Source organism: Schistocerca piceifrons, chromosome 5 (genome assembly GCF_021461385.2).
Source record: "Schistocerca piceifrons isolate TAMUIC-IGC-003096 chromosome 5, iqSchPice1.1, whole genome shotgun sequence".
Classification (NCBI taxonomy): domain Eukaryota; kingdom Metazoa; phylum Arthropoda; class Insecta; order Orthoptera; family Acrididae; genus Schistocerca; species Schistocerca piceifrons.
Window position 1 is genome coordinate 251423266 of NC_060142.1, and position 25411 is coordinate 251448676.

General features: G+C 42.3%; 1 protein-coding gene across 8 annotated transcripts in view; it reads left to right on the forward strand.

Moving 5' to 3' along the window:
• The window catches only part of LOC124798186 (eukaryotic translation initiation factor 4E-binding protein Mextli), a 135769-nt gene that overhangs the window by 93315 nt on the left and 17043 nt on the right, over positions 1-25411 (forward strand). For 6 of the 8 annotated variants that reach the window (XM_047261479.1, XM_047261478.1, XM_047261475.1 and 3 more), the window contains 2 exons: positions 1839-2191; positions 13381-13461. In XM_047261479.1, the coding sequence (XP_047117435.1) occupies positions 1839-2191; positions 13381-13461 (434 nt within the window). Of the gene's footprint in view, positions 1-1838; positions 2192-13380; positions 13462-13571; positions 13763-25411 lie in introns of those variants that run through there. The other 2 variants (XM_047261482.1, XM_047261481.1) reach the window with 2 other exon arrangements.

Here is a 25411-nt window from a genome sequence, read left to right on the forward strand (position 1 = left end):
GGAAAAAGTAAAATGTTGTTGAAAAGTGGAGAATAGGTTTTTCAAATAAGATGTGTCAATTGAAAAGAGAGGGGGAAAAAATTAAGGTCTAAATTTTGAAGTATACATGGTTTATAGATATCGTAAATATAGAATATTTCTTTAAGTAAAATTTTTCTACCTGAGATATTTACACTGCTGACATCAACAATTGTTAGGCTACACTGTAAATAATAAAGCTTAAAAATATGACTTGAATAGGAATTTAATTATTTTATGTAAATATGGTGTAAGTGCTACTATTGAAGGGAGATCAAAAGGAGGAAAAATTGGCATCAGAAATAATGTAAGAACAAGTAGGATAATCACACTTGACTCTGCTGCAGAGTCACTGGTCAAAGTAAACTGTCTGTGTTGATGACTCCTCTTGATCCTTTGTTCTCAATCACCATTTCATGTAACATAATGGTTTGATTGTGAAATTAAAGTTTAGCATCAGTTCATACCCTAAACCACATCGCTTGCTGCTGTGTTCTCATTGACTACTAAATACCAAATGTTATCACATCATATCTCACAGTAAGCACTGTCAGTGTTCCTCTACAGAACATGAAGTGACAGCACTTATTTTATTACTAAGTCGTAGTCAGTGTGGTCTTGATTAGAGAGTAGTTATTCAGAAGGGTCATTTGAAAGTAAATCTTTCCATATGACTGACAACAAACACTAACATAGTCCTCATTTTGACTTCTCATGCTGTCAAGTTGAACATAAGATAATCCAGTTTGTTTGCTAACTTAAGATGTGAAGTGGTAGGTATATCTTCTAAGGCCTTTGGGTGTGGAGATTGTTATACAAAAAGTAAAATGTGGTTTTATTGAGGCGTAAACTTGCTGTTGTGCTGAAAATGAAATCACATAAGGATTGTATTGTGCGTCCTTTTTTGTGTGTATTGAAGTTAAAACTGTGATCTTCAGAAAATTACTGTGAGGATATCCCTATCCTTTGTGTGCTCCTTTAATCCCAAATAAGTACTGTCAGTTCTATTGGAAATTGTGTTTGTGTCCACTTTTTAGGTATGCTGTTGTATGTGTTGTTAGGAATTAGTGCACACTTAAGTGTCACTGTAGGGATGTGGCAATGTGTAAATCTGCACCAGTAGCATTTTTTGCCCTTCTTATTCTGTTCATTCACAGAAGGTGTGCAGTAGCTACTACTTCTTGTACTCTGACATTAGTATGAATGCAACTTTTACTGGTTTGGTGAATGTGAGGTGTAGAAAGATGTATTATAAAATTCCACTGTCGTAAGTAAGAGAGATATAGGTGAAAAGAAAAAGTATGGTGTGTAGTACCAGTGCCGGAAGTAGGAAAAGCAGCTTTTAGATTTTTAAGAGGATAGAGACAAATCACTGCAAAGATGCTGTAGACGTGTGTATGAAACCCATTACAGATGATTTTCTTGGGAAACTGATAACTTCATACAAACCAAGAGGGTGCTGAGGTAAGACCCTTCATGAGGACAGTGGTTTCAATTTTCGCAAGGGCATCACTATTTAGGTTTTCAATAGTTTCCCTAAATTGTTTAAAGCATATGTGGGATTATTGTTTTTGTTCTTCCCCAATCTCAGGTTGTGCCATGACCAGTTCTCAGTGGAACAGCAAATCCTAATTTTCCTTCATTATTTGAAAATTTCTCAAATTTTGCATCACATCTTTTTCTTTTGTGCTCATCTGCATTTCTGCATAAAGTAGTATAAAAACAGGTGTTCTTAGATGGTGCAATAATGCAAATTCAACTCTGCATTTCTTTTAATCATATACATTTTTGTATGTCTTAAATTGGTTTTCGGTTTTCAGTTCTGAAACAGAAGCAAGTGGTCCACATGGAGACATAGTTGATGCAACTCCAGTAGGAAGCAGTAGAGTGGATGGGATTGATAGTGGTGCAACAAGTGAGAGTGAGGAAACATACAAAGCTCCTGCTTCCAGTGCAGCTATGAAACTGGACTCCTCAAATAATGCATTTGTATCAGTGAAAGGAGACACTTCTGCTCAAATGAATGTGCTCAGGCACCGGATAATGGAAACTTGTGCTAAAGAAACAGAGCTGCCCAGCCGACTAGCAGACGTAGGACTTAAAAGTGGTACAACTTTTTCATCCACTACAAACAAGCCATTTTCAAGAGACAGTACCTCTGATGACATTATCAGTAAGTACCTTCCACTTTATTAGTGTTCACGGGCACCTTAATATACAAGTAATCTTTTCAAAGAAAACTATATACATATTGAGGGAATGTTTTAATATTGGCATTTCTTAGACTTAATCAGTTAGCAGTTGTCAGGGGAAGGGGAAAAGGAAAACTCCACTGACAGAGATCCATTTTTTGGTTTTATATATCTTGCTAATGAATGAGTTACCGGGCTTGTGGATGATATCGTACTGACACTGGAGCTCAACTGTGTTGAAAGGCTGTATAGAGTCAAATTGGGTGGGAGTGGGGAGAGGAGGCATGTAGGATAGGAATGGTTAAGGGGAAGGATGACTGAAGCTGGTAGGTGGAGGCAGCAAGTGCAAGCTGATAGGAAAGTGGTATCAGTGAGGTGTTAGCAGCAGATAAGGCTAGTTGACGTGATTTGGGAGAGAGAAAGGTAGAACAGAGGAAGAGGAAGACTGCAGACAGGATGATGGGACTGTAGAATGAAGTGGTGTTCATTTAGACAGGTCTGGGGAGGTGCTAGTGTATTTTGAGGCTGGGAGGATTACCGGTCTGAAACGTGTTGTAAGGACTGTTCTCTGCTGGTCTCGACAGAGGTTCGAGTCCTTGTGTGTGTGTGTGTGTGTGTGTGTGTGTGTGTGTGTGTGTGTGTGTGTGTGTCCTTATGATGATTTAGGTTAATTAGTGTGTAAGCTTAGGGACTGATGACCTTAGCAGTTTAGTCCCATAAGATTTCACACACATTTGAACATTTTTGACTGTTCTCTTCTATGTCGTTCAGAGTAGCTGCTGTTGAGCTTGGCTGTGAAGCAGCCATTGAAATCAATACATGTTGTGCCCAGAAGTGTGTTTAGGCACTGGATGGTGGCAGTTTGGCGGCAGCTATTTAGTTGACTGGACAGTTAGTTGGTGGTCACACTCACATAAAAGGCTGTGTACAACTTACTGCAGAACTGATATGTGATGTGACCACTTTCACAGGTAGCCCTATGTAAAGTTGAATAGGTTATGCCTGAGACAGGACTGAAGTAAGATGTACTGGGGAAGTGCATTGTTGTGATGAACTACAGTGATTATCTGACAGTCAAACTCCTCCACTTAACAGTCCTTGCCACAATGATGCCATCCTGTAAGCCCAGCCTTATTTTTCACCTTCTCTTTATTAGTTAGCTTTGAAGGAGGACATTGCCCAAAAACATGACAGTATTTTCAGCCTAGTGTATGTACACATCTAGCATTTTGTTTTCAACCACATGACTTAGGAATCAGTATTTCATAATTCCATGCTATGATTTTTTACAGATTACTGATTTCTGTGAGGGTGTTTTATCTGATAAAATTTTTAGCAATATCCAATTATATAATCACCCTGGTACAAAAATTGCATTGCCTCACATCAAGAATTAGTTGCCAGTGTTGTACATTACACAGAAAGTAAAAGAATTGTATTCGTTGACTAATCTGTAAAGTCAGTGGCTTCTGTGCTCATACCTAGCATACTGGTGATAGTTCACATGCCTTGCTGGTGCCGGGAAGCAGTGTTTTATTTAAATTGCTCCAGCTCAGGAAACGTTCTGCAAAATTTTTCAGGAATTAGTTAATATAAGCCTACATTGTTAAAAACATAAGTGATCAGTTAAAATGAACTTTGTGTGGTGTACTTTGAAGTAATCTTCAAAGCACTTGTACACCATTCTGTTCCCCTAAGTATCTAGAAGTCCTGTTAAGAGAGGCAACCTGAAATTTTTGTATGTATCCTTATTCACCTTTTCAATGGTAAATATCTTAGTAGGAATGCTAAAGGACTTTTGGTCCACAGTTAGTAATTTTAATGCTATACTTTCCCTGTGATGTCACTGGCCAAGTTGCTTATGTATAGGGGCAATGAGAAGAATTTCAGCAGTATGCTTTGTCAGCATTTGTATATTAAGGATAGGCAGGAGGTGCCATGTTGTTGTTCTTACCCTGATGTGATGGCAATTGTGTAACGTCTGCAATGTGTATGCTTTACTTGCCTGCATACAGCAGAGTGCTCACATATGCACTATCTCAAAGCTACCTCGTGACACAATCTATACAATTGTATACTATGTCATAAAGGAAATGGACTATTCCACCATGGGGGTTCAGACAGGAATGATATAGAAAAAAAAATCCACTGATACATAGCTTAATATATTATGGAAGGTTACATTGTTGCAATAAATATGCAACCATTACATTTCCATAAACATCAACAATTGGTGTGTTGCATTTTCTTACATCTACAACACACAGGTCACAATTTCAGTGCATTATATTAACCAAACAAGTAGGTCACAGTTTAGTATTTTATGGCTAAAAATGTTTAAAATTGCTTCTTGTTGTGCTTACGTGTGCCAGTTATTTCCATTGTCTTGAAAACAATCCTTCTGTGGTAATGCTCACTTTATCATAAATTTTGGAGAGTTTATAATCTTTCGCTGACAGTGCTGATTTACATTCCTTTATAGTGAGAACTTCACGTAGCTTGGATCAAATTACGTACTGAACAGTCAATGTATTGTCATAATGTAATGCACATTCTTGATAATCATTAAATAGGTTTGAGACAAGGTTTACTGTACCTTAGACTACCCGCTTTCAATCACATTTCAGTGTCATCTCATCCTGCCAAATGTCCTAGTCTCCTATTTACAATAATCTACATGTGTCTTTTTTTATGGTGATGTTGGAAAGTACTTGATGTAGGTAGTTGAGTGACATTGAAATGTAGTTGAAAGTATGGTAATCTTTGTTTCTTAGCTCTGTGATGGAGGGTGTGACATTTACTGATCAAAACTATGGTGCCAAAATTCTCCAAAAAAAAGTTTGCAACTTTTGCTGGATCAACTATTAAATAATACCAAGAACTAAATCAAAGATAAGATCTACAATGTGCTGAGTTGCCACGTCACGTTTCCCCAACACTGTAGCACAACAAACCATACTAAAAATGATGTGTTTTGGGGAGATCTTTAATGTGGTGTATCACTTAAGCTGCTTACTTTTGCAATACACAAGTGTAATTTTGAAAAGCGTGAAATACTACATGTTAACTTCATAAACACTTCAATGTTACAACTGCTCAGTTTGCTTCTGTCAACCAATTGTAAAACGGGATCCGTACATCATGACAACATTGTTGTTTCAGTAATCACACTTATAAATGCCATGAGCTCTTCCCTATTGGAGTGAAATTTGTAGAAGAACTTTTTTTAAACACATTTGTAAACAAATGACTGTTAAATGTAGTTATTCCATCAGTTTCAAAGTCTACAAATGCCTTCTCTGTTCCTAGAAGCACAATGTCAGGACCACCACGTTTAGATACAATGTAATCTGTTATAGTTGAAACTGTCTATAGCTTGGATCATTTATATACTGAACATCATGCTTGGTGCTCAGTGGTTTAAAGATTTTCACGGAATTATATTTGAGCTCACCAGTAATTCTTCACAGTTCAACTAAAACAAGTACAGAACCTGCAAGAGTCAGATGATCAGGGCACAATGTATGCCATGATCTGAAGCCTGCATCTTTGTTAGATTTTCTGTTTTTGGTATAGATATTGTAAGCAGTATGTACTTACACACGTGTTAACCTTGCAGGTGTCTCTAAGATACACAGGGTGACACAGCAAAACGAGAACATATCCACATTCCAATAAAACTAGAAGTGATGAAGAAAAGAAACTGCATTCATAGTAATTGAAACCTTACAGCTTTGCCCTTTACGAAACATTGATGGCATTTATCATTTTTTTTAAATTACGTTCTACAGATGGTGTCCTCCTGTACGAATACATTCGTGAAATCTGTTATTGAGATTCCTCATTGATCGCTGCAACATCTCAGCTCGGAAACTGTGAATTGCATCCCGAATTATCTGCCTTAACTCATCCAGGGTTCTTGGTCAAGTTGTGTAGACTATGCTCTTCAGGTAGCCCCACAAGAAAAAATCATAAACGAATGTATCTGGCGATCTGGGGGGCCAGGGAATGTTACCGAATTGTGACACCACATTGTTGCCAAACAATTCTCGCACATATGCCATTGATTGCTGTGCAGTGTGTGATGTTGATCTGTCCTGTCGAAACCAGGCTTCTTGAACGTTTGGAAAGTTGTTCAGTGCAGGTGTTACAGAAGTTCGTAACATCTCCAAGTAATGATTGCAATTGACAGTTATTATGTTTCCCTGTTCATTTGCGAAAAAATACGGTCTGATAATCCCATGTGGTGAAACACCACATCATACTGTCACTTTACTAGCGTGTAAAGGGCGCTCATGAATGTCATTAGGATTTGTGTTTGCCCAGTAATGGTAGTTCTGTTTATCCATGTAACCTGTGACATGAAAATGTGCCTAATCTGACATCCACAACTTGTTTAGAAATTCATCGCCATTGTTTATTTTTGTTATCATTTGTTGACAATCCTAATTATAACTGATAATCTTTTTCCTTCAATTGTTGCACCATCTGTAGTTTGTACGGATAAAATTTTAAGTCAAGCTGAAGAATTCAACACTTTCCAGGGACATTCCAACCCCTGCTGCTTGCTTACGAATTGAACGCCGTGGGTTCCGTAAGACAGACTTGCATACATCATTAATGTTCTCTGGAGAACGCACACTTCTTGGTCGTCCTGTTGGTTTCTTCTTGAGGGCAGATCCAGTCTCTTCAGAGTTATTAATCCAGCATTTTATTGTGTGTTTCAGTGGTACGGAATAATGATGTCCTAAATAATAAAAACGCCGGAGCTCCCTCTTTGCCACTACCAAACTATCACTGTTTTTATAAAACATTTTTATGGATAATTCACGCTGTTGTCTGTTCCCCTGATCCATGATTACTGAAATGGCGGACTGTTTACTTGCTAACTGGATTTTCCGTTGTTCGATATTCATTGTATTGTTCATATCGCAACCTTTAGTTTTGTTGTTTATTTAGACTATCCCAAATTACTTTTTGTACCAAAACTGCCTATTACATGTTATGACCCTCTTCAACTGTCGGCAGTCTGGCATTTAAGAGATGAGGTTGGCCTGTACACTTTTGTGCTGTATATGTCCCTTCACATTTCCACTTCACTATCATATCGTAAACAGTGGCCCTAGGGAGGTTTAGGAGTGTGAACATATGTTAAAAGTGACACCCAATCACCTGACCACATTCGAAGTCCATGAGTTCCACAGAGCGCCCCATTCTGCTCTCTCACAATGTCTAACGACTACTGAGGTCGCTGATATGGAGTACTGGCAGTAGGTAGCAGCACAATGCACCTAATATGAAAAACACATGTTTTTGGGAGTGTCCGGATACTTTTGATAGCGTAGTGTATGTATGCATTTACTTTCGCTGCCTGAGGGAAGTAATTGAAAATTTCATCCTTCCATATCTAGACTTCCCAAATATATTGTGTGATGGTACCGGTGAATTTTATCTGCATGTACCATGTAGCTATTGTAGTCGGTGATTGATGTAGTACAAGAAACACTTTCCTTTTTCTTTTCCTTGTTGTGTCAGCTTACGAACATTGTTTCCCCTTGATTGTGCATAGCACTACAAACTATACCACATTTCTTTCATTTTTCTCTCTACTTGGAAACAGAAATGTGACCTGCCATAAGAAAATCTGACTCCTCAACTTTCAGATTTTTGTCTACTGTTAGCATTTCTTTTGGAAAAAAGTTTCTTGTGGGTAAAAATCAAACATTGAAAAATCCAGGATGGAATGTAACAATATTATGAAAAAGAAAGTTGCTACTCACCATATAGTGGAGGTGCAGAGTCACAGATAGACACAACAAAAGGACTCGTACAATTAAAGCTTTTGGCAGTTATGGCCTTTGTCAACAATAGATGACAGACTATTGTTGATGAAGACCTTTACGGCCGAAAGATTTAGTTGTAAGAGTCTTTTTGTTGTGCCCATCTGCGACTCAGCATCTCCGCTATATGGTGAGTAGCAACTTTCATTTTCATAACATCGTTGCTTGTGGGTAAAATAATTCTACATCCGTAAAGCCCTTTCTCTAGCAGTTTAACAAAAGTCTAAATATAAGTCTAGAGAAAAACTGATCAAAAAACAAACAGTATCTTCCATTGTGAAGAGGCACCGAAAGTGAAAAAAACATCATTTTTCCCTAGTGATATACCATCTTCAGTTTTTCCTTTATAGATTTGAAAGCACAACATGTAAAGTGTAATCACACAGTCTGTTACATATATTTTTAAACCTCACTTTACAGGTTTCAATGGCGTGTACTGCTTCAAAGAACTTCTTCCCTTGAAAACCTCCGTATTTTCGTCATTGGATTGAAGGACACTGTGAAAATTTTGTTCCAGTGCACTATCAGAAGTCCTAGACTGTATAATTAGTCATAACTAGGTTCATTTCTTTTTGGAATTTTGTTGCTGTCATTTAAATGAATGTGCCTCAGAATTTTAAATAATCTTGTCAGAGTCATCACATCAGTGATCCTAGAAGTGTGAAAGGTGGGGTCTGATGATCAGAAAAGACGAATACTAGATAGGCTATAAGAACTCATTACTATTAGCACCCCTAGGAAAGCTTTCAGCTCTGTTGATGTGAGGTTTAGACATATTCCACTCTGTGATGCATATTTCATTGATTCTAAAACTATCATATCAAGAAATCCCTGTGAGAGAAACTACAAGAAAATTTCTCCAGGGGATTGCAAATTCACAGGAACTCTAGGCCAAGTGGTAAGAAAAATGGTAGAGTGTTGTATTGACATGAATTCATTCCCTGTTTAGAAACCTTCAGCTGATATTGAGTAACTACAGGCATGTTATACAGTATAACCCTGCTTCCACGTTCCCAGAATTAACATTTTTCCCACCGTTTACAACATTTTTTATTGGTCCCATGAAATTTCCTATGACCACAATGTTGATTTGCACCTGATTTTGCTTCAACATATTTAAAATTTTCCCACGATTTACGTGTTTGAGGAGAAAAAATGATGTTCCCCATCCAGTAGTGTTTACAAATATTATGTGGTTAAGTTTGTTAACACCAGGGCACTCTGCTCAGTGGTTTTGAACCAGTAAACGTCTAAAAGTTGGAGCAATTTGTGCCATATTTCCCGCCACTGCCGAGTTCTACTTGGCGTGGTGACTGATGTGAGTAACTAGGTTTTTCGAAGGAAGATATTGCGACCAATTACAACAATTTCCAAACTGTCTCTGCTGGTGATTGTTTTGATTATTGTGACACCTTTGTCGAACCATATTTAGCGTGTTTTGGCGTATGGCCACTTGGAGTGCTAGTTGACACTGTCATTCACTTGGCATTGCTCAAATGTTTTTAGTTTAAACACAGTGCCTGATACTTATTTTATTCATGCTGAGCAAAATGTGTTTCAAGAATTTATTCTCGTTGTCAAATGCAGTATTTATATATGTATTTGTGATGTTACACAAACGAGCATTGTGAGTGATAGGTTATGTGTGTGTGTGTGTGTGTGTGTGTGTGTGTGTGTGTGTGTGTGTGTGTGGTTTTCTACATAACTGATGACGCTTAGTACCTGAAAACCTCAAAAAGATGACTACAGTGCAAGAGACACAATAACACACATACAAATACCATACAAAATACTTATTCACATATTTGCACTTCGAGAAATAATTATCATAATGCGTTGTGCTAAGCATGGAAAAATACGTAACTAGTGCAGTATTTCATTATTTAAATAATGAATGGCAGCTGCATGCTTTCAAAAACATGGATTGTAACATATGAAACTGAGTCAAATGTTCCTACTTTCCAGATAGTTATCAGTTCCACTTACATCAGCGGCTTTTATTAGATAGTAAAACTTCATTAGATAGTAAAAAAGTCTGTGACAAGTCTTTTGATGCCTGTTATGTACATATGTCATACATAAAGTGCAAGTGAGTATCATATACGTAACTTTAACAGCTTAAAACATTGTTTCCCACATTTTATGTTTTTCCGCATTTTACACCATTTTTTTGAAGTCCCATGAAAAGTGTAAAAGCAGGATTTCACTGTACATTTCAGAATCCGTTATTGAAATAGAAATACCATATATACTCGAATAAGTCACAGAATTATTTTCCCATATTTAAGGACTAAAAGCAGGGGTGCGTCGATTATTCGAAACGAAGTTGGTACTGCTCCGCCTTCAGCAGTAGACCCCAATATACTATTGCATTGTTGTGACCTCAGTGTGTGATGCATCAGTAGCACTTTAGAAGTGAAGAAGTATTAACAACGCCTTCAAACTTGTTAATTATGGCTACAAGTTCTCGTTATTGCTTGTACACTGCTAAAGAAAAACTGAAAATTATTGAAGAAGCTGAGAACGTTGGAAACCATGTAGTGGGAAGAAAGTACGATGTGAGCAAGAGTGAGCAAAACTTGGCTTCAAGAAACTAACAGTAATCTCCGGGCATTTCGCAGCCAAAGAGCAAAGCATCCTCGAAAAAAGGCTCTGCGATTATGTAAATGCGGAGCGACAATGCGGATGCGTGGTGATGAGTGAAATGTGCCAATCTCAAGCACTGGCTTTAGCCAAACAACTAGGCATTACCAGTTTCAAAGCTAGGTGGGGCTGGCTATGAAGATTTTTCAATCGAACTGGATTAGGATTCCAGAGGAAAACTACCATCGCTTAATGGCCTCCAGGCGATTATGAGGAAAAAAATAGTGCATTTTCATCATTTTGTGATAAATCTGCGACGCAAACAGTCCTATATAGTATCGCTTTTGGTACCGCGGATCAAATGCCAGTCTATTTTGAGATGTCGCTTGATAACACAGAGAACAAGAAAAGGGAATCCAGCATCGTGATACGAACTGGCGGCAGTGAGAAGCAAAGGTGTATAGTGATGTTGTGTGTAACTGGCGATGGACAAAAGCTACCAATTTGTGATATTTAAAAGGGAAACTATTTCAAAAATATCAGTGAAAGGCATATTAGTGAGAGCAAATCCAAAAGGGTGGATGGACAATGACCTTGTGATTGACTGGGTGACACATATTTGGCAACATCGTCCTGGTGCGTTACTGGATGTACATAACATGTTGGTCCTGGACAGCTTCCGCTGACATGCAACTGAGGAAGTGCTAGACAAATTACAATAAGAGAAAACTGACTTGGTCATTGTCCTGGAGGCCTAACATCCATCCTACCACCACTAGATGTGTGTATAAATCAGCCATTCAAAGTTGCACTTAAACAGTGGTATATGCAATGGATGGCTGATGAAAACCACAAGTTCACACTGAGTGGAAAAATCAAGCAGCTGGATTTGTCCAAGATTTGTGAGTGGGTGAAAAGTGCATGGGATTCCATTCCACAACCACTGGTGGAAAAATCCTTCAAAAAATTGTGGTGTCACAAATTCACTGAATGGAACAGAGGATGACGCTGTATGGGAAGATGCTGATGGCAACAATTATTCTCCTGCTAGTGATGACGATGAAAGCGATGATGCATTTTTTTTAAACAAAACAAATAAAAGCAAAAAAAAAAAATATTTTTTTCCTCCTTCAAAATTAGGGCGCACATATTATTAAAGGGTGTGGATTATTTGAGTATATACGGTATATTCTAATGCTACTTCACGGTTTGACTGAGCTTAATCGAACCTCAGTTGTGCTTGGTGGTCATTGTTGCCTCTGGAAGTTCCTACTGGAACATCCTCTGCATCTAAATCTTGTCCGTAATTGGAACCAAACCCAATTTTGTCAAATGTATCTTTCAAGAGTTGTAGTTCTATCTCAGAAGGGCTCAGCCCTGATTTTCCCCATGGCATTATGACCTAAATTGTAAAAAATTATTGTTTGTGGTACTCCATTGCAATTCTTGTAAAAATGTGTAAAAATACAATGTAGAAGCAAGAATGCAGATTAAGACTATTTGATAATTATAGTAAATACTGAGGTACCATAATAACATAAAATAACTTCTCAGGCGTATTTGTTTGTAACTGAAATATTAGAATAAATTTGCGGGACATTAAGATCATGTATGTATTTTTTGCCCACAAAACACAAAAATCTCATTTCACAGTGATTTGTACTAGATATAGTGAAACTGGTGGCAGGTTATTGTTAACATTTCTATATTATGCTATATCGTCATAATAAATTGACTTGACTTACCAGCAATCTGTACACTGAAAACTTCTTTGGCTTCCCTTGTTCTATGCATCTTGCTGGTTATAAAAAGTTGACCTCACTATGTTAATTTGGGAGGATGAGGGGGCTATACAGGAGAGGTTATACAATGTAAAAAGCATATTACTATATAAATAACTAGGTCTAGATTGAGTTTTAGCATCTATTCCACAATGCCAGGTCTTGTAAGCGATGACATCTCGGTCGGCGAATGATTCCAATCCAGGTAGAGAGGCATTCTCACATCTGACGATAGCGAGAGTAAACCATCCACTTCCAGTACCATAATAACTTAACTTTTGTAGAAGCACTTGTTAAGAAGTGAAATATCAAGTAAACTCTATGAAAATTGAGATTATGTGGGTGTTCTTGCACATACGATACAAAAAAAAATTCAATTCAAAGAGATTTGCAGTAGATACATTGCAATTGGAGGCAGATTACTGTCAAGATATTTGCATTGCACTATAAAATCACTATAATAAATTGACTTAATCTTGTGAACAATAAGACATACCAGCAAAATTACAACACAATCCGTGCACTGAAAACTGAGACTGCTTTATGGTTACTTTGTCGACTACAATGTGGAATGGGTGCTATCATCTGTTGATAAAACAATATAAGCTCATCGTGGTTGCTTTATTGGCCACAGATCATACCCATGCAGTAGCTGAAAGCAATAGGGCATTTACAGGCATCTGATTATAGAGATTTTGAACCTTATGTACAGTGTGGTTAAAATATAGACTAAGGACCTATAAACAGTTACCAGCTAATTCATCCATAAAGGTGCTGCTACATAGCAACAAGTATGCAAGAAAACTTACCTGCACATAGCCCTTTATAGGACCAACCAAGTGCAGGACACTCATCAATCCTCATTGGTGATGTGTTATATATCTTTTTAGTTTGCAGTGTATCTTTAATATTCAGATTAATATTGTGTTTGTAAATACATTCTCATGACCTCGTTTCCTTTAACAGTTATAGATCTCACTGAAGATGGAGATGATACAGATATAGCATCACCTGCATCTCTAGTAACTAACAACTCGAGTGTTATTCGTAAGTTCACCTTTCTATTGAAATTTATGAGTTCACAATTTACCGTTAACATTTGAATTAATATGGTGTTTGCAAGTACATCATCTCATGATTTTTGTTCTTTCCCTTAGCACTTATAGATCTCACTGAGGATGATTGACGATGATGATGATTGGATTAGGTGAAGGGCTATTAAGCACTGGAATGAATATTTAAGATTAAATTTAAAATTATGTAAAGTACTTTCCATTATTGTTATTGTAGATAAGACTATGTTAAATACAATATGTACTAAAATAAAATGCTGGAGAGATTAACACTACCGCTAAGTTTTAATGAAAACAATGCAGACAGTGTGTTCGTGCAGTTTTTGTGAAGCAATCACATTTTGCCATATGCATGAACTCTTGTGTTCATGAAAGTCAAATAGAACCCTGTATTAATCGGAACATATTATCATCTACAGTAAAGTCAAATAGAACCCTGTATTAATCGGAACATATTATCATCTACAGTTGTCACCTTACTTGAACTGACACAATGAGTATATGGTGTCAAATACAACAAAACAAAAATAGGTTTGATTTTGGCATGGAAATGATTGTAATTAACATATTTTTTCTTGCAAAATGTTAAAATAAGAAAAAAAGCTACCATCTGTTTGCAACACTTTCCAAGTCTACATATACATCTTAAGTACATACTGCAGTATACCAAAAACATAAATTCTGCCAAAGAGGCAGATTCCATGTCTCCCTGTATGCTGTGCCACGATCATTGTACTGTGGAAGGTAGTGTATCGATTTTACTTGAACTAAGGTGAGCTATGAGCACACTTGGAAAGAACTCTGAGAAAATTGTTGTGAGATTTAGCTCTTACGGTATTAAGTGATGTTGATAAACCAATTGTTCAATGTATAATTTGGTCCAAAGCTACTTAGTTTCCACTATAAGGGGTACAGTGTGTCAAAATGCAGTGGTCTTGACATTGTGCTTCTAACAGCAGTTTACAGATTTTAAAATTGACAGAATAATTACATTGAACAGGCATTTATTTGCAGAAGTGGTAAAAAACACACAAGCACACACACAAATATTCAAGCTTTCGCAACCCATGGTTGCTTCATCAGGAAAGAGGGAAGGAGAGGAAAGACAAAAGGATGTGGGTTTTAAGGGAGAGGGTAAGGAGTCATTCCCATCCCGAGAGCGGAAAGACTTACCTTGGGGGGGGGGGGGGGGGGGGAAGACAGGTATACATACACACACACACACACACACACACACACACACACACACACACACACACACACACACACGGGCAGACGTATGTAAATGCAAAGAGGTTGGGCAGAGATGTGAGTCGAGGCAGAAGTACAGATGCCATGATGATGTTGAATGACAGGTGCGGTACGAGGGGTGGCAACTTGAAATTAGCAGAGGTCGTAGCCTGGTGGGTAACCTCCGCTAATTTCAAGTTGCCGCCCCTCGTACCTCACCTGTCATTCAACATCATCTTTGCCTGCGTGTGTGAGCGCGCGCGCGCGCGCGCGCGCGCGGGTGTGTGGGTGTGTGGGTGTGTGGGTGTGTGGGTGTGTGGGTGTGTGGGTGTGTGGGTGTGTGGGTGTGTGGGTGTGTGGGTGTGTGGGTGTGTGGGTGTGTGGGTGTGTGGGTGTGTGGGTGTGTGGGTGTGTGGGTGTGTGGGTGTGTGGGTGTGTGGGTGTGTGGGTGTGTGGGTGTGTGGGTGTGTGGGTGTGTGGGTGTGTGGGTGTGTGGGTGTGTGGGTGTGTGGGTGTGTGGGTGTGTGGGTGTGTGGGTGTGTGTGTGTGTGTGTGTGTGTGTGTGTGTTCGCGCGCGTGCGTGTGTGTGTGTGTGTGTGTGTATGTGTGTGCGCGCGCGTGCGCGCGTGTGCGTGTGTGTGTGGGCGCGCGCGCGCGTGTGTGTATGTGTGTGCGCGCGCGCGTGTGTGTGTGTGTGTGTGTGTGTGTGTGTGTGTGTGTGGTTTTTTTTTTATTATTATTATTATTATTATTTTTTTCTAATTTTATCAACATACCAGCACTTTCTCGTTTGGTAAGTTAAAGCATTTTATATATATTCTCCCATGTGGAATGTTTCCCTCTACTGTATTTTTACAAAGATAACTTGACTTATTTTGTACTCTTTGTAGTTAAACTAGGTGTTAAGAAAAATACAATTTAGTGATACACCACATTAAAGATCTCTTCAGAATGCATCATTTTTAGTATAGTTTGTTGTGTTAAAAAAAGTTTTGGAGGAAATGTGACTCTGGCAGCTAAACATGTCATAGATCTTACCTTTGAGTTAGAGCTTGGCCTTACTTAATAGTTCATTATGAAAGGGAAAGGTGATACAGCCTTTAAAAGTTTTATAGAGAGCTCTAACTATTTAGTTCCAATTGGCAAAGTCACAGCCTTCCTCAGTATAGCAACCACAAGCTGTGCCTGTTCATATAGGTGAGAAATGTGGGTTGCTATGTTGTCAGCTAACTAGTTTCGGCTACTTTTGAAAGTTACTCAGCCACCTAACAACTCCCTTAGACACTAACTGACATCAATTAGTTCTAGTAAGATGGATGTAGAGGAATTATGGGCAACGTTTAAGCAGATTATAAATTGTGATCTGGAGAATTATGTGCCTTGTAAGTGGAGTAAGGGCAGAAAAGGCCCACCATGGTTTAATAATGAGATTTGGAAACGGCTGAGGAAGCAGAGGCTGTTGCACTCCCAGTTCAGTTGAAAACTAGTAGGTCACCAGGTCCGGATGGAATCACAAGTTGGTTTTCTAAAGAGTACTCTACTCCTCCCTACTTCTCCCCTGCGGGTCTGGGGTAAGAATAGGCCCGAGGTATTCCTGCCTGTCGTAAGAGGCGACTAAAAGGAGTTTCAACCGTTTCGGCCTTCCATGTGATGGTCCCCCTTGGGGTTTGACCTCCATTTTTCAAAATTCTACAGAAGTACGAGCCTTTTGGGGAAGGACGCCTTACGTGGTGTACCACTGGTCCTCAGTGCACTAAGACCTTGGCACTCAACATTGTAACGGCGTTGTAACCATACCCACTATTCCTCAAATTGGGCCTAAACGCCTGATGGGTTGTACAAGTTACGCCCATAGTGCGTCCCCATCTGCACCTACGATCATGATGGACTTTCCATGGCACCAGAAATCCAGCACGGTAGCCAGCCCGTTGTGGTGGGGTCGTCATGTACCCTCTAGGTTGTAGCCCTCTGGCAACACAGGGATCGTACTGCCGATACCTGAGCTGCACCCTCCCCACGTCGGCCAAGGAGTAGATGCCCGTCTCCTTGGGGCATCAGGACTCCCGGCAATGGTCATCCTGCCAGGTGGCCCTTGCTGAGGCTGGGTGGCGCCCGTGGGGAGAGCCCCTGGTCGGAGTGGGTGGTATCGAGGCGGACGTTTCGCAGATGAAACGTCAACACGTATCAGGTCGCTCTGCGGCCGAGTCTTTCAAAAGGAAAGGTACAGTCTCTGGTCCTGGTTCTCCTGCCCTTTCCCCCTTGGCCACTCCCTGGGAAGAGGGACAGGCCTGCTGGCTTGGGGCGAAGTACTTCCCCCGCTATTTGGTCTGTTCTCGACCCGATGGGGGGACGTTCGCCACCTCCAAGCCCATGTTCTTTGTTCAGCACATTGAGGACATCTTTGGGGAAACCGAGGCTCTCAGTAAGATGCGTTCGGGGTCCGTTCTTATAAAGACCACCTCCGCCACACAGTCAGCGGCGCTCCAGGCGTGCGACCGACTAGGGGACATCCCAGTGTCCATTGTCCCGCATTTAGCACTAAATAGGACGCAGGGGGTTATTTTTCATCAGGACCTCCTGCTGCAATCTGATGAGGAGCTCAGGGCCAACCTGGAGCGCCGAGGCGTGCATTTCGTCCGGCGAGTCCAGCGCGGTCCCAAAGACCATCGCATCGACACCGGGGCCTTTATCCTCGCCTTCGAGGGGGACGTTCTCCCGGAGAAGGTAAAGGTGATGTGCTACCGGTGCGACGTGCGACCTTACATCCCGCCTCCTATGCGCTGTTTTCGGTGTTTGCGCTTTGGGCACATGTCGTCATGGTGTGAGGCTGAGCCCCTTTGTGGCGATTGTGGACGTCCTCTTTGTGAGGAACATACATGCACCCCACCACTTCGGTGCGTTAATTGTCCTGGCATTCACTCGCCCAGATCCTTAGACTCCCATGCGTATCAGAAGGAGAAGAAGATTCAAGAACTCAAAACTTTGGATTGTCTCTCTTATTCTGAGGCCAGGAAGAAGTATGACCGCCTCCATCCCGTGACATTGACCACTTCGTTTGCCTCAGTTGTGTCCACTCCTTCCACAGTATCCTCACCCCTATCCTGTCCCCCCTCTGCCTCCTTCCCCCATCCGGGGTCTATGCCTCCGCCTCCCAAATCCCTCCCTTCCAAATCCTCCTCCCCCGTGGCCCCCACCCCCTTTGCCCCAGGGGCCACCCTTCCTCCTCCTCCTCCTCTCCCCCCGCCGCCTGAGAAGCGATCCTCTTCTCAGTCGTCCATTGAGGAAACGTTCCGGACCCCAGCTTCCAAGGTCCGGCGTTCCAAAACGGACCCCGCCCGTGAGGACCTTCTTCGGGTCCAGCCCACCATCCCTGTGCCTCCTCGGACTTCCAAGAAGGCCTCCAAGAAGTAGTCTTTGTCCCCCTCTCCACCCCGGCGCGTTTCGTCTGACGCTCCATCCGTGAGTCGCTGCTCCCGGCCGTCCTCAGTTTCGCCGGGATGCTCTGCTAGGCGCTCAGCTGGCCTCTCGTCGGCAAATGCTGCCCCTCCTACACAACCCGGGACAGCGGCCGCAGCTGGCGACGACTCGATGGAACAGGATCCGCCTCCCGCCGGTTGTCGCGTTGTTCCCTCGAAACCTGGCCCTCCGCAGCCGTTGAGGTGACCAGCTCTTCCCCCGTCTCGTTCCCTCTTTTTTGACTAGCGATGGCTTTGTTACATTGGAACATAAGAGGTATTCGATCTAATCAGGAGGAATTACAACTGCTCCTCCGCCTGCACTGTCCGCTCGTCCTTGGTCTCCAGGAAACCAAGTTGCGCCCGACTGACCGTATTGCCTTTACCCACTATACCTCGGAGCGGTATGACCTCACCCCTGTGGACGGTATCCCAGCTCATGGTGGGGTCATGTTGCTCGTTCGGGACGATGTCTATAACCATCCCATCCCATTGACCACCCCACTCCAAGCAATAGCTGTCCGTATTAACTCTTTCTGCTTTTACTTTTTCAGTTTGTACCATCTACACTCCATCGTCATCCGCAGTTAGTCGGGCTGACATGATGCACCTGATTCTTCAGCTTCCCCCATCGTTTTTATTGTTTGGCGACTTCAATGCCCATCATCCCCCTTGGGGCTCTCCTGCATCCTGTCAAAGAGGCTCACTCGTGGCGGATGTCTTCAACCATCTCAATCTTGTCTGCCTCAATACTGGCGCCCCGACTTTCCTCTCGGACTCTACTCATACCTACTCCCACTTGGACCTCTCGATCTGTTCTACCACTCTTGCCCGTCGGTTCGAGTGATATGTCCTTTCTGACACCTATTCGAGCGACCACTTCCCCTGTGTCGTTCGTCTCCTGCACCAAACCCCATCCCCACGTCCTTCGAGCTGGAACATACCGAAAGCTGACTGGGGACTTTACTCCTCCCTGGCGACCTTTCCGGACCATGATTTTCTCAGTTGTGACAGTCAGGTCGAATACCTCACGGCTGTTATCATCAATGCTGTCGAACGTTCCATTCCTCGTACTACCTCTTCTTCACGTCGCGTTTCTGTCCCCTGGTGGAACGAGGCTTGCAGAGACGCTATCCATGCTCGACGACGTGCTCTACGCACCTTTCGCCGCCATCCTACGTTGGCGAATTGTATTGGATACAAACGACTCCGAGCACAATGCCGTAGAGTCATCAAAGACAGCAAAAAAGCTTGTTGGGCCTCTTCCACCAGCTCCTTTAACAGTTTTACTCCCTCTTCTGTCGTCTGGGGTGGCCTGCGCCAGCTGTCGGGCATTAAGGCCCACTCCTCGGTACCTGGCCTGATTTCAGGTAATTAGGTCCTCGTTGATCCTGTGGCTGTCTCCAACGCCTTCGGCTGGTTTTTCGCGGAGGTTTCAAGCTCCGCCCATTACCACCCTGCCTTCCTTCCCAGGAAAGAGACAGAAGAGGCTCGGCGACCTTCCTTCCACTCACTGAATCTGGAAACTTATAATGCCCCCTTTACTATGCGGGAACTCGAACGTGCGCTTGCACTGTCCCAGTCCTCTGCTCTGGGGCCAGATGCCATTCACGTTCAGATGCTGGCACACCTTTCTCCAGCGGGCAAAAGCTCCCTTCTTCGTACCTACAATCACGTCTGGACCGAAGGTCAGGTCCCCATGCGTTGGCGTGACGCCGTCGTTGTTCCTATACCCAAATCCGGGAAGGACAGACACCTTCCTTCTAGTTACCGCCCCATTTCTCTTACAAGCTGTGTCTGTAAGGTGATGGAGCGCATGGTTCATGCTCGGTTAGTCTGGATTCTTGAATCTCAACGGCTACTTACCAATGTCCAATGCGGCTTTCGTCGCCGCCGCTCCGCTGTTGACCACCTTGTGTCCTTGTCGACATTCATCATGAACAACTTTCTTCGAAAGCGCCAAACGGTAGCCGTGTTCTTCGATTTGGAGAAGGCTTATGATACCTGTTGGAGAGGAGGTATCCTCCGCACTATTCACAGGTGGGGCCTACGTGGTCGCCTGCCCCTTTTTATTGATTCCTTTTTAACAGATCGAAAGTTTAGGGTACGTGTGGGTTCCGTATTGTCCGACGTCTTCCTCCAGGAGAACGGAGTGCCTCAGGGCTCCGTCTGGAGTGTAGCCCTTTTTGCCATCGCGATCAATCCAATTATGGATTGCATTCCACCTAATGTCTCAGGCTCTCTCTTTGTGGATGACTTCGCGATCTACTGCAGTGCCCAGAGAACCTCCTGGAGCGCTGCCTTCAGCGTTGTCTAGACAGCCTATACTCATGGAGCGTGGCAAATGGCTTCCGGTTCTCTGAAGAGAAGACGGTTTGTATCAACTTTTGGCGATATAAAACGTTCCTTCCGCCATCCTTACATCTTGGTCCCGTTGTTCTCCCATTCGTGGATACAACTAAGTTTCTAGGGCTCACGTTGGACAGGAAACTTTGTTGGTCTCCGCATGTCTCTTATTTGGCGGCCCGTTGTACACGTTCCCTTAATGTCCTCAGAGTTCTTAGTGGTTCATCTTGGGGAGCGGATCGCACTGTCCTGCTTCGCTTGTATCGGTCCATAGTCCGATCGAAGCTGGATTATGGGAGCTTCGTCTACTCGTCTGCTCGGCCATCCCTCTTACGCCGTCTCAACTCCATCCACCATTGGGGGTTACGTCTTGCGACCGGAGCCTTCTACACTAGTCCTGTCGAGAGTCTTTATGCTGAAGCTGCCGAATTACCATTGACCTACCGGCGCGACGTACTGCTGTGTCGGTATGCCGGCCGGCTGTTGTCTATGCCCGATCACCCCTCTTACCAGTCCTTCGCCGATTCTCTCGACCGTCAGTACGGGTTGTATGTGTCTGCCCTGCTGCCCCCCGGAGTCCGCTTCCGTCGCCTGCTTCGACAATTGGATTTTGCCCTCCCTACCACCTTCAGAGAGGGTGAGAGCCAGTCACCACCTTGGCTCCAGGCTCCGGTTCATATTTATCTCGACCTCAGCTCACTCCCGAAGGAGGGTACTCCGGCTGCAGTGTATTGCTCATGGTTTGTCGAACTTCGTGCTCGACTTGCCGGTCACACCTTTATTTACACCGATGGCTCCAAAACTGACGATGGTGTCGGCTGTGCCTTTGTCGTCGGGGCCGCCACCTTTAAATACAGGCTCCTCGACCAATGTTCCAGCTTTACGGCCGAGCTTTTTGCTCTCCATCAGGCCGTTCAGTATGCCCGCCACCACCATTCATCGTATGTACTCTGCTCTGACTCACTCAGTGCTCTTCAGAGCCTTGGAGCTCCCTATCCGGTCCATCCCTTGGTTCAGCGGATACAGCGGTCCCTCCATTCTTTTACTGATAATGGTTCTCCTGTCAGCTTTCTGTGGGTTCCCGGACATGTAGGAGTGCCTGGGAATGAGGCTGCAGATGCTGCAGCCAAGGCTGCAGTCCTCCTGCCTCGGCCAGCCTCCCATTGTGTCCCATCATCTGACGTTCGTGGGGTTGTTTGTAAGAGGCTTGTGTCGTTGTGGTGGGATGCTTGGTCATCCATCCAAGGAAACAAGCTGCGGACAGTAAAACCGCTCCCAACTGCTTGGACAACCTCCTCCCGACCATCTCGGCGAGAGGAGGTCCTTCTGACCAGGTTGCGGATTGGGCATTGCCGGTTTAGCCACCGCTACCTGCTCTCCGGTGACCCAGCCCCGCAGTGCCCTTGTGGTCAGGCATTAACAGTGCGCCATGTTTTATTGTCATGTCCCCGCTTTAGTCAATCTCGTGTTGTCCTGTCCCTGCCATCTACTTTACCGGATATTTTAGCTGATGACGCTCGAGCAGTTGCTCGTGTTCTGCGTTTTATAACTTTGACTGGCTTGTCCAAAGACATCTAACTTTTTTACTTATTTTATCTGCATCTTTGTCAGGCCTTTCTGGTGTCCCCCCCTCCCCTTGAGTTTTACTAGATTCCATGTGCTCTAACACTTGTGACCTCAGTAGTTGAGCACCCTTAAACCCCACAAAAAAAAAAAAAACCTCCCTACTTTGACAGTCTTTAGTTATTTTGCTTCCTAAATAGCAGAATTCATTTACTACTTTAAATGTCTCATTTCCTTATCTTAGTCCCTCAACATCGCCTGATTTAATTTGATCCAAGAAACCACTGCAAAAATGGGTTGGGGGATACTGCCTCATCCTCCCTACAGTCCATTTTCTGAGGTTAGACATTTTTTAACTGTTCTACCCACTTACAAAAAATTTGCTTTTTGCAAAATTGTCACCATACTGTAAAATCATCGGAGGAAAGTTATAACCTGTTTTTCATCTTCAAGAAGCAAAAAACTAATAACAGAACGTTCTTCAATTAATGTGGAAACTTCATGTGGACATGACATCATTAAATGCAATAGTGTTTATAAACAATGTAGTTCTTATCCATCAGCTGCTCAGCTCATCCTATTGATGCCAACCTAAAATCATGAAAGTAAAAAAAACCTTCAGATTCTTTCATTTCAACTTCTTTAAACGCAGAAAATAAATTTCTCTGAGAGCTACCATACAACTCTAAATGAGTTGCCGTCTCACCTCACCAACACACATCAGCAGAGCTGCATTTTGTCTGCTGGTCTGATCGAATGTGCTGGATGGACCATTAGGCTAACACCATTCAAAAATGTTGTTGTTGTTGTCGTCGCCGTCTTCAGTCCAGAGACTAGTTTGATGCAACTCTCCGCACTACTCTATTCTGTGCAAGCCTCACTGTCTCCAAGTAACTACTGCAGCCTACATCCTTCTGAATCTGCTTAGTGTATTCATATCTTGGTCTCCCTGTAGGAATTTTACCCTCCACGCTCTCCTCCAATACTAAATTGGTAATCCTTGTGTCCTACCAACCGATCACATCTTATAGACTAAGTTGTGCCACGAATTCTGCTTCTCTCCAATACTATTCAGCACCTCCTCATTAGTTGTGTGACCTACCCATCTAATCTTAACAAAGTTCTCTTCTTCAGAAACGCTTTCCTTGCTATAGCCAGTCTACATTTTATATCCTCCCTACTTCGACAGTCTTTAGTTACTTTGCTTCCCAAATAGCAAAATTCATTTACTACTTTAAATGTCTCATTTCCTGATCTTATTCCATCAACATTGCCTGATTTAATTTGACTACATTCCATTATTTCTGTTTTGATTTTGTTGTTCATCTTGGATCCTCTTTTCAAGACACTGTCCATTCCATTCAGCTACTCTTCCAGGTCCTTTGCTGTCTCTGACAGAATTACAATGTCCCCAGCAAACCTCAAAAGTTTTTATTTCTTCTCCATAGATTTTAATTCCTACTCCAAATTTTTCTTTTGTTTCCTTTACTGCTTGCTCAATATACAGATTGAATAACATCGGGGATAGGTTACAACCCTGTCTCACTCCCTTCCCAACCACTGCTTCCCTTTCATGTCCCTCAACTCTTACAACTGCCATCTGGTTTCTGTACAAATTGTAAATAGCCTTTCGCTCCTGTATTTTACCACTGCCACCTTCAGAATTCGAAAGAGCGTATTCCAGTCAACAATGTCAAAAGCTTTCTCTATGTCTACAAATGCTAGAAACGTAGGTTTTCCGTTCCTTAACTTTTCTTCTAAGATAAGTTGCAGGGTCAGTACCACCTCATGTGTTCAAACATTTCTCCTGAATCCATACTGATCCTCCCCGAGGTTGGCCTTCACCAGTTTTTCCATTTGTCTGTAAAGAACTTGTTAGTATTTTGCAACCGTGACTTATTTAAACTGATAGTTCGGTAATTTTCACACCTGTCAGCACCTGCTTTCTTTGGGACTGGAATTATTATATTCTTCTTGAAGTGTGAGGGTATTTCGCCCCTCTCATCCATCTTGCTCACCAAATGGAAGAGTTTTGTCATCGTGTGCTCTCCTAAGGCCTTCTTTCGATTTAGGTCTTTCAGTACTCTGTAAAATTCTTATCATATCTCCCATTTCACGTTCATCTATGTCCTTTTCCATTTCCTTGATAATGCCCTCAAGTGCACTGCCCTTTTATAGATCCTCTATATACTCCTTCCACCTTTCTGCTTTCCCTTCTTTGCTTAGGAGTGGTTTTCAATCTGAGCTCTTGATATTCATACAGATGGTTCTCTTTTTTCCAAAGGTCTCTTCAGTTTTCCTGTAGGCAGTATCTGTCTTACCCCTTGTGATACATGCTTCTACATTTACATTTGTCCTCTAGCCATCCCTGCTTATCCATTTTACACTTCCTGTCGATATCATTTTTGGGACATTTGTATTCCTTTTCGCCTGCTTTATTTAGCGTATAATTGTATTTTCACCCTTCATCAATTAAATTCAATATCTCCTCTGTTACCCATGGATTTCTACTAGCCCTCATCTTTTTACCTACTTGATCCTTTGCTGCCTTCATTATTTCATCTCTGAAAGCTACCCATTCTTCTTCTACTGTATTTCTTTTCCCATTTCTTATCAATCATTCCCTAATGCTCTCTCTGAAACTCTGTACAACCTCTGGTTCTTTCAGTTGATTCAGGTCCCATCTCCTTCAGTTTCCACCTTTTTGCAGTTTCTTCAGTTTTAATCTACAGTTCTTTAACCAAAAGATTGTGGTCAGAGCCCACATCTGCACCTGGAGATGTCTCACAATTTAAAACCTGGTTCCTAAATATCTGTCTTACCATTATATAATCTTTCTGAAACCTTCCAGTGTCTCCAGGCCTCTTCCACGTACACAACCTTCTTTCATGATTCTTAAACCAAGTGTTAGCTGTAATTAAGTTATGCTCTGTGCAAAATTCTACCAGGCAACTTCCTCTTTAGTTCCTTACCCCCATTCCATGTTCACCTACGACTTTTCCTTCTCTTCCTTTTACTACTATCGAATTCCCGTCCCCTATGACTATTAAATTTTCATCTCCATTAACTATCTGAATAATTTCTTTTATTGCGTCATACAGTTATTCAGTCTCGTCGTCATGTGCGGAGCTAGTTGGCCGGTAGTTACTGTACCAAATAAGAGCTCGGGTAACAGTGGTGCTTATAGGTTCTGTTATGATTACAAGTGCAGATCTTTTATCAAACATCACCACCAACTTGGCTAACACAGGCAGTCATTATTTTGCGACTATGGATTTGCAAAGTAGGTGTCTTCAGTTGGAGGTCGTGCTAGAGGACAGATCTAAGACC